Source organism: Melanaphis sacchari, unplaced genomic scaffold (genome assembly GCF_002803265.2).
Source record: "Melanaphis sacchari strain LSU unplaced genomic scaffold, SCAv2.0 Contig75_pilon_pilon, whole genome shotgun sequence".
In the NCBI taxonomy this organism is placed as follows: domain Eukaryota; kingdom Metazoa; phylum Arthropoda; class Insecta; order Hemiptera; family Aphididae; genus Melanaphis; species Melanaphis sacchari.
The window spans coordinates 363,678-374,366 of NW_020271537.1; the positions used below are offsets into that span (position 1 = coordinate 363,678).

General features: G+C 27.5%; 1 protein-coding gene and 1 pseudogene across 1 annotated transcript; one reads left to right on the forward strand and one right to left on the reverse strand.

Moving 5' to 3' along the window:
* Nucleotides 1-90: 90 nt before the first annotated feature.
* On the reverse strand, nt 91-6,943 carry LOC112601154 (serine/threonine-protein kinase GM11705). The gene is made up of 4 exons (XM_025348607.1): nt 6,743-6,943; nt 3,019-3,236; nt 2,086-2,839; nt 91-973 (listed from the first exon to the last, which is right to left on the reverse strand). The coding sequence occupies exons 2-4, from the start codon at nt 3,197-3,199 to the stop codon at nt 178-180; spliced, it is 1,731 nt and encodes a 576-aa protein (XP_025204392.1). The 5' UTR covers nt 3,200-3,236; nt 6,743-6,943; the 3' UTR covers nt 91-177.
* A 205-nt stretch (nt 6,944-7,148) lies between these two features.
* Nucleotides 7,149-10,456, forward strand: LOC112601156 (annotated as a pseudogene).
* Nucleotides 10,457-10,689: the final 233 nt, after the last annotated feature.

A 10,689-nucleotide genomic window follows, 5' to 3' on the forward strand; every position in this document is an offset into this window, starting at 1 on the left:
CACTAAACAAAATAAAATAACTATGCTTTAAAAATAAAAATAATGATAATAATTCAAATATTGAAACAGTTACATAAGTCTAATTGCATTTTATTATTATCAAAATGGAACAATGATAATTTTAATTAGCCAGTTACATATAATGGCAACGAAAAAAAAAATGTTTGGAAGTATTCATCACAGTTCAAATTCATCGCACCATGGATGATCGAGAACATCTTCAGCAGAAAATCTCAAACTGGGATTAGACTGTAACATTGAGCAAACTAAATCTTTGGCTTCTTCAGACACATTATCCCAATAAGGTTCTGGAAAACCATATACCCCACTAAGTATGTCATTAAACAAATCTTCTTGAACGTTGTTTTCACTGACAAATGGTGGAAATCCACACAAAAGTATATATAAAATCACTCCGGCAGCCCAAATATCGATTTTCACGCCATAACCATCTTGAGTAAGAATCTCTGGGGATACATAAGTAGGAGTACCACATACCATGTAAAGTGGTTCGGTAACTTTTTGAGATAAACCAAAATCTGCCAGTTTTAAGTGCAATACATGGCCATTAATATCATATTCAACTAGAAGATTTTCTGGTTTTACATCTCTATGTACAATGTCTAATCCGTGGAGATATGCTAATGCTGAAGCCAAATTTCTTGTCATTAATCGAATATCACGTTCAGAAAAGTCAGTGCACCTGGCAATAGCTTCAAATAGGTCACCACCACTAACTAATTCTGTGATGAGGTAAACATCAGTATTCGTAACTAGATCAGATATTAAATTGATTATATTTGGGTGGCTTATACTTTTCAATATAGAGAGCTCATTTTCAATCATTTGACCCATTTGTGGAACATCTGTTTTTTTAATTACTTTCAATGCATATTCAGCATTATTACGTTTGTCAAAACATCGATATACTACAGCGAAATTACCATCACCAAGTCGATCACCAATGGTATACCTATTTAAAAAATAAAAAAGATAACATTAATGTACATATAAAATAAATTCATATTTATAAGCTTATTACATAATTAATATTTTGTAAACAATGAGTTGTTTGATTTACATACAATTAGAAACTTTTGAATATGTATGTTATAGAAAAAGACTGCAATGTGGGAAATGATGTTAAGGCAAGTAACGACAATATTGATGTTATTCATCAATTGACTAATATGATTGAATCAAATAAATATTTTTAATTTAAGGTTTCAAATTTTAACTGTACAAATGTCAACTAATTAGAGTGGCAGTATTTTTCCTCATCGTTATTGCATCATTTTGATGAGTTTGGATAGTGGTTATCTTAAATACTACTACCATGAATTGTATCGCTTGTTGCAACTATAAAATTTTTTAATAGCTATAAGACTATAAATAATAATAAAAATAGTTTTTTTGGTACCTTCAAATACTAAATTTATTTGATATTATATTATAGATTTAACCCAAGGTACTTGTATTTATTTAATAAAAAAGGTAGTATTAATTACTATGAGCTTATAGTACATATCAAAGATTATGAAAAGCTACTAAGAATACACAGTAGCAATACTAACTAATAAAAGTAAATAAAAAAAAATTCATAACACATGGAAATCAACCAAACAAATTGAAGAAGTGAAATTAAGTGACTGATGTTCAAATATGATTTATTATGTAATTTAAAGTGTCATTATAGAACTCTGCAGGTTAAAATGATTAATAAAATGATTAATCTAATAAAAACTAATGAGAATAGTCATTAACTGTAACATTAACAATCTAAAAATTCATCAACCTAAATTGGAATAATTTATTTTGAGAAAGTTTATGTTGACAAAAATTGAATCTTTTTTAAATTTAACTAGATGAAATAATGTAAATTTAAAATAAAAATATATTTGGGTGAACTGAGGTTTTATAAACATTTTGGATAAGTGTAAATACAATTGTTTGTATAGAAAAAATAACAATTTTTAAATTTATTTTTAAGAATTGTAGTAATATTAGAAAATTAAAAATATATATATTTTTTTTTACCCTAATTTTTTATAAATAACCCATTCACAGTTTGATAAAATTATATACCTGTTTAGAACTTTGTTAGGTATAGAACTAGTTATATTCCGATTGGCTTTGGTGGTTTTTGGTAACTGAGGTACTCTTTTACCACTTTCGTCCATACAATGTGTACCATTTTTCAATTCATTAGCTGGTCTTCTTAGTCCACGTTTGTGGGATTGTACAGTTTTCATTTCTTCGAAGTCTAATTTCAAATCATCTGGAGATATTCGTTCAGAACCGTATACAAAAAACAAATCATCTGATTCAAAAAACTGTTCTAGTTGTGTTATTTGACATCCAGATGATACATATACTTTACGGACGGCACCAGTATCTAATTTTATAGATTCTGTTATTAATGTAAGAATGTGTTCAAATGAAGGAGAATTGCGTTTGTTCAATAACATTCTGATAATTTTTCTTGGTCGTGTACCACTTCTTACAACAAATATAATTTTAGGCCTTATATTAAGATGCGGTTGTTTACTTGGGCTGCTTAAGACTGTATGGGTAGATTGAAGTTTGGTCAAAGACCGAGATGGTTTGACATTGTTCAGGACGGCATAATCTAATTTTTTTATGGCATTATTGCCACCAGAACAAATATAAAATTTTCCATCTTCAAGATCATCTAGTTGAGATATTTTATGACCATCTGTTGAAAATAATGCCCGTACACCACTAGGAAGGTGTTTGTTCTCAGATAGCATGTTTGATAATTCTGCTAATAGACTGTCAAATGAACGATATCGTTCATGAGTTACTGCTACCACAACACCTAAAACCAACAGAAACGATAATATTAATAAATAATAAGTTATTAATTTAAATATTTTAAATATCAAACAATTATAATAATAAATTTAATTCTTTATTATTATACCACAACAGTTCTTAAGTAATATTTAAATAATTGATATGTTTATGATATATGAAAATATTAATTTTAAAAATTACCTTTACAAAATCGATCACCGTTAACTAGGAAACGTATACGTTTAGCTTTACGAGCAGCTCTTCCGACATCGGATTTTTGTCTTGGTGTGCATTCCTCATTTGAAATTGATCTTGATGTTCTGAGGGCTACAGCTTGCATTTTTATTGATTTCTTATTTTTTAAACATTCTTCTTCAACCATTATGATATAATTTTCATAATTATATTGTCATTCTCATCTAAAATATAAATATTAAAGTCAGTATAGAATAATTAACTACCACATGCAATTTGACCTTGAATTTAGCTTTTTATATAAATTAATTATCATATACTTTTAATAAAATATTATACCTATATTTAGCGTATGTAGTATGTACTAACTCATATTAATATTATTGTTAAATGTTATGATACTGTCACAAATTATAGTGTAATTATGCAATATAGTAAATGTTTTATTTACAATAGTTTTTAATTTTTAATAATAAATTAGTATACTTGATTAAAATGTTTTTATGTTTAGTTAATAAATGTGGGAAATTGCTGTCAATGCACAATATAGATAACCTATCTATGTTATTAATATAATCGAGGGCATATGCATGTATATATACATAAACAAATTATCAAAAGGAATAATAAAAAAAAAATTGTTTTGATTAACTAATATAAAATTTTTTGTTTTAAATAAAGGACAATTAATTCATGTATAACATAAAAAAATAGTGTTGAAATCAGATTAATAGTACATAATTACATCAAGACAGATCTTTGAACATCTATATTTTTAAACTATTACTCCTTTCAAATTTCAAACAAAAATCTACAAAATCTACAGGATCTATGTTACTCAAAGATTAAAAGTAAATAATACTGTAATATTTTTAGTTTTTTAATTATCATTAAGTTAATTATTTAATGTTAAATAATTTAATTACAAATATATAATAAGAACATTTATATAAAATAGTAAAAGTGACACATGATATATTTTACAAGCAACAATTGAATATAATTAAAAGTATACTGTACCTATGTATAGTAAAGTATTATACAGTAGGTAAAATAGTAACACTCAATTATGGATTCAATATATTTAATTTATCAGTTCCTAGAAAGAATTAAAAATTAGAGAAAATTGGGTTTAATTTAAAGCTGTGTGTAAAAAAAAAAAATAATAATATATCTATCAATATTAAAAGTCTTGATAGTGCCAATTTCAATTTCAAATGTATTATTTAAAATAAATACATTTTATTTCAAGATACTTTTAATCTAATAATGGTTAGTATTTAAAAATTAAAAAGATTCATTAGGTTAAAGTTTTAATTGCGACTAAAGATAACCATTAATAATTAGAATAATTAATTGTTAAATTAACTTGGAAGATAGAGTATATGATTTTGAAACAATTAATTCTAAAGTAGTAACAATCTAAAAATTATACAAATAAAAGTGAAATGTATAAAAAGAAATTCTGAATAGGTATACAAAATAATGGCCTCATTTCTTGGTTTCAAATGTATGTACAATTAGGTGTAAATCACCTAACTGTAACATTTAATTATGATAAAGAGAAAGAATACACACATACAATATGATAGTAATATATATAAATATATTTTTAGATGTTGGGTAGATATAATATAAATAAACTCTGAGCAAAAAAAATTGTTTTTATTTATAATTAGTCAATTTTAAGCATTAAGTATATTTAAACAATATATATTAAGAATTTCAGATCAGTATAACATGTCTTATGTTACAGTAGGTTATAATACAATATTTATATTTGCTATTTTAATAAGAGATAATAGAATTTACCTTTGAACTGAATAAAATACTGATACATTTTGAAATAAATAATAGTAAGAGATAAGCATTTGACTACTAAACTTACAATTGGCATAATATAGGTATACGATGTGATTTCAATGAACAGTGAAATAATAATTTTGTTAAGATGGTCAAGGTTACAGAAAATAATAGTTTACATATACAGATGTTGACATTTCAAACATTACCAAAATAGGAGAAAAGTTTTAATATTATTTAAATCTTTATAGTATAGAATAGTTCAAAATGTTAAAATAATGTATAGTAAGCAAGGTTTTCGAGTAATGATTAATTTAAAAATCATAAAATACTTATAGGTTATAATTATATAAAGACTACCTTATTTATCATTTTTTTTCCTAAAAATGAATACCTACAATCTGTATATAATTAATATAAAAGGTAATACATAATATAACAAAGATAAAAAAGGCTTGAGTAAAAGTGATGGATGTATTAGTAGGAAGGGTTTCATAGACAAAACTTCAAACTCATATTTCAAATTTTTTTTTTGTAGAACTTATTTTTAGAAAGGATGGTTTAATTTATTTATGTTTTATAGATTGTTTACACTCAAGCCAACAAGTTGGATTATCAGAGTGACTATAATTTTAATAATCTTACCTATTTGAATATAAAAGGTTGGAATACAAATAGTTTCCTTCTTAAGAATAGTTTAATAAATGTAATAACACTTAAGTTGAGAGAACCCAAAAACCTTCATAACTAAAATTATTTAAGTTCTCATTGAGACTTGAGCAATTAAGACTCAAGTGTTGAACTAGATTTATAGGTACCTAAAAATAAAGAAAGATATGGGTATCATGAAAATAATACTTGAACTTGAAACAACATACTTGATTACAAATGTTGGAGTTAACGTAAAATCTCATTATAGCTTTTAGTATAAATATATAAATAGTACCATCTTATCAATATAATTTAACACATGTCAACATATTATTATATTAGTAGGTATTGTATAAAATACTTTTCTTACTCGATAATAAATTAATATAAAAACATATTTATTATTAAATTGATTTCATAAACATTGTAGTTCTATAACAGGTGTAGACACAAGGACTTTTAATTTGAGGAATAGTGTAATAATAGATGTGTTTTGCATGACAAATGTTCTAAAAATCAAGTAAGAAAAAAAATATATACTTTTTGTTCTTAATATTTTGTTGGCTTAGTAAGAAAATAAAATGTGGTTGTTGGCAGATAAAAAATAAGATTAACACATACCTTGAAAGTGCTGATTATAAGGTTTGGTACAAAGATACCTAGTGCCAAAAATTGCAAGTTTTATTTTTTATTTTTTTTATTTTTACAAGATATTTACAATCTATTCAAAGAACAATAAGTAAATTTGATAAGAGTAATAAAACATGAAAAGTATGACGGAAGAAACCACTCATTGATGACACTACATTTTTGTTACAGTTTAATAAGGGGATTTTCTAGGATTCATGCATTTAACAGGTCACGAAACCAGTTACGTTTAAGACGTATAGCGAGATTACCTGGAATCGAAAAATTTGCAAAAGTAAAAAAAGAAATATCTGTTGGACGTTGTTGAGTTTCTACTTTCTATGATTATGAATTATGATATATGTCTGGATAATAGTTAGATTACAATAAAGCAGTGAGGTAGGTGGTAATTAAAAAAAAAAAAAAGACTTTATTCTGAATTCTGATATATTATTGAACACATCCCTTGAAAGTAGTATGAAATAATAATAAAAATAACAATCACTTAGTTGCAACGAGCCTAGTGACAATGTGACCTATCGTTGAACGTATCGTGTTATTATTGAATTCCAATTAAACGGAATATAGTTTAGCGGTCAGTCACGACGTCTACATGCACTAGCCGTACAAAATAAATGTGTCCACTTACATGAAATCATCGAGTACGTGATGGCATTATATCCGAAGTCTTACATTGAACAGGATAGTCTGTCGTTCGGAGACCAAGGTGCTAAATATAGAGCGACCGGTAAACGACTTTGGAACTATAACTTTGGACCTCCGAAGACTTTCCGCGTGAACGCCGCGAAAAGAAATAATAAGAACTATTAGAATGAGAAATGAGAATGAAAATAATAATAATAATAATAATAATTAAGAGGAGTGAAAAAAAAAAAACGATAAGGTAGAGATAGGATAAGCGGCGAGATAAGTCCGGTGCTACCAACGACGACACGTCAGTTGCGCCAACTCAGGGAAAACTACAGATTATCACCGAAGGAAGATAAAGAATCGTTGTGTATTGCCGTACAATAGTACAATCTCAATACACTTAAACATACTACTCTGAATATTCTGATTCTGTTTTAAATAAACAGATAGAATATTTCTGTGTATTAATCATCATGATCTACATGGCTAACGTTTCAGGCATCAGCGATCAGCCCATCGAAGACCGAACGAGTAGCTGGATTTCAGTGTCTCACCAACTAACTAATCGTAGTACCTATTTAATAATTATATATTGTAGCCGCGGCGGTGGAAGGACTGGCTATATAAACGGCAACCATTAACGGTAGTAAAACACAAAGGTAAAATCCTTAATGCCGTGGACAAGAACTACCTCTGCCTTTCCACCGTCGTCGTCGTTAAATATGAAATGTCGATAAAAATGATAACACATCACAGACCCACGTCCCACACACATGGCGTCGTGCGCCCATGGCCCGACGTCTGATAAATCTTTTATCTATGTAAAGACCGCCATCGTTTGCCAACTACCGAACGACCATTAAATTCGTCTTTATTTAATATTTAGTAGTTTTAGTACCTGCTTTGTCGTTGTTTGGTGAACACAATTGCATTTGAATGATTGTATTCTATTCTTTCGATCACTGTTGTTACTTTCGGATTTCGATTTACCGATTCGTTAATCCGATCTTTTGACTGGCGACGATGATTGCCGACGTGTTATGAAGCTGTCGCGCGGTTCGATTGTTTTTCACACGGTGACGAATTATCGCTCGCCCGCTACGATATGGACATCGACAATGACGATATGTTGTTCTGCAGATTCTGTCTGCGGCAGACCCAGTCGTCGTTTCCGATCTTCATGGCTTCCGACCCAGACTTGGCCAGTGACATAATGAATTGTCTGCAAATTAAGGTACCAAGTGGTTAGATGCATCGATAATTTAATGTCTGCTGTCGTTCTTATTCCTTTCCTTTTTTCTTATTTTCATTACCTTGATCGTGTCTTTGATTTTATTGCAGATCACAGAAGATTCTATCGGTCCAAAACACATTTGCAACGAGTGCTATGACCGCGTACAAGATTGGGTGATGTTCAAAAAACAGAGCGAAGATGCGCTCAAGGAAATCAATTTCAACTCAGGTTTTGTTGAAAAAGAGGTAAGTCGGATAATTTCCACCCCAGATTTATCTAACATAATATTTTTGACATACTATTTGATTTCTAGCCAGTATCAACTGTAAATCAAATGTTAGACCTAATCGATGAAGTGGACTACCATTGCTGTATATCTTGTGATAATATTTTTCCTAGTGAATATGAGTTGTCAATGCATGTCAGCGAAGTTCATCAAGATATTGTGGATGCAAATTCCAAATTTGGCAGAGATGAAACCATAGACATTCAGTCAATTATAATTGATAACAATGAATTTATACAGTGTGATGATTATTTGGAGGTATTTAACGACAAACCTTCATCTCTGAAAGTAAAATATTTATATTATTATTGATTTTTAAACTTAAGCTTAAAATACCTACTAATGTTTTGTGTTTTCTAAATAATATCATTCATAATCATTAGATTTTTAATGTTATATATTATTAACATATTATGTTATATTTTGCTAATAAGTAGGGGAGAATAGTCCATGTTGAGACAAAAACCCTATTATTTAATTAAATATAGGAGAGAGGTAAAGTATTTCTAACTATACTAACGAATCAGAAAGTATAGGGTTTATTATAGCGTATTTGATCATTATTGAAAACTATTTAAATTATTCAAAAAAAGTAGAAAGTGTCTCATTGTAGACCATCTATGGTCCACTATGAGATCTATATTATTCTTGGTATAGAATAAAATAATGAACACGAAAAACTCATATAATACATAGGAAAGATAAATTGTATAATATAACTTAAATTATATACATACACCATATGAACAATTTATTGAAGAAAAAAAAAACAAAAAACTACAGGTAAACACCACATGTATTTGTAACATCTCTTTATAATTTTTTGTCATTAATGACTTAATTTATAGCATCCTGCATGGCCTCTTTTTTAAAATTGCCTTTATTAGTTTTTTGTTTGTAAAATCGTCCCATTTTAACTTAATAAATAATTAAATTATTTAAATATACAATTTTTACTATAATATTTTAAATTTAATCATAACTTATTTCTATTTTTTTTTTTTTTTTTTTTTTGGTTTTATTTTTATGAAAAAAAGCCAGTTTTCATAGAAATTGCCATTATTATTAATTTTTTTTTTCAGGTCATCAATGATGAATTTAAAAATAAACAACCCATTGATGATGGGGAAGAAAAATTTCAATGTTATTATTGTAGTGCTAAATTTGATGAATTTGTACACTTAAAAGAACACTCAGTCGCTAGACATCGTGATTTGAATAAAAAAACTGAATGCAATCAATGCAACAAAATATTTTTAACTGTATCTGATCTGCAGCGACATGTAAAGCAAACACATCCAACTAAAAAAGATAAAGAATTATTGGAGCCTACACCGTTGCGAACATCAAAGAGGTCACCTTACACATGCCACTTGTGTGATAAGACATTCTCAAGGTTCTGTGATCTGTTAGACCACGATGAAATACAACACGATGATTTACCAAAAAAATATAGGTGTGGCGTATGCAGCAAGATGTTTTTGATGGAAGACAGGGCTAAAGTCCATTTTAATTTTTATCATACTAAAACAAAAGGTTCAGTAAATTTTCAGTGTAGCTATTGTGGGATGGAATTGAAAAGTGCTTCAGCTGTTGCTAACCATGAACGAATGCATATGACTCATAAATCTTCCAGAATAAAATATAACATAATTAGAGACTGATAGACGCACATAGTTGTTGCATATAGAATATGATACCTTATAGTTAATCTATATATTTAATTCTTATATTATCCTTGAATATAAGGTGTCTATTGATTTTAATGTGGCTAATGGTTATAAACAATAATCATAATTTTTTGTCAATACTTAGTGAACTTTCATAATGTTTGTTATAATATTACTAGATAGTTATAATGTAATAAATTTATATTAATTTTGGTTAATGATTATCTCTTATGTATTCACAACTAAATGCAATTGAGTCATTAGTTATGTGAATTATTATTAAACTATATTTCAGCAGAATGTTTGGTTCAGGTTGAATGCATTTTTATCATATTCTGCCTGTGTTATAGTGGTTTTATCATTTAATCGGCTGTAAAAATAATTGAGCTTGTTTGTACATAAAAAAAAAAAATTGTAAATTTATTCATTATCATATATATTAGTTATAGAAATTTCTAAGAACTTCTGTACTTACTGTTCATAAGTAATATTTTTCTATGTGTGTAATATGTTAAATATATTTTTTAAAATAAATAATGTGCAAGATAAAACTAGAATTTTTATTTAATTATGTAAAAATAAGTAATTGTAAATAAAGTTTTACTTAGGAAATGATGAGTTTAACATGGTTGCTTGCAAAATTCACAAATTTTCAAGTACAATTTATACTAAATATATTGTAATACTTGGTTGATATTTTTTTGTTTAACATTCTCAAGTAAGTTGTTACATGGGGCTTATTAGGTAATAGGTAT

What these genes read in the sequence shown, in the direction of transcription:
- LOC112601154 (XM_025348607.1), bottom strand. Translation starts at nt 3,199, where the DNA reads ATGGTTGAAGAAGAATGTTTAAAAAATAAGAAATCAATAAAAATGCAA. An exon ending in CGGTGATCGATTTTGTAAAG is followed by an intron (nt 2,840 to 3,018) that starts GTAATTTTTAAA and finishes TGTTGGTTTTAG; the next exon opens with GTGTTGTGGTAGCAGTAACT. An exon ending in CCTAACAAAGTTCTAAACAG is followed by an intron (nt 974 to 2,085) that starts GTATATAATTTT and finishes TTTTTTAAATAG; the next exon opens with GTATACCATTGGTGATCGAC.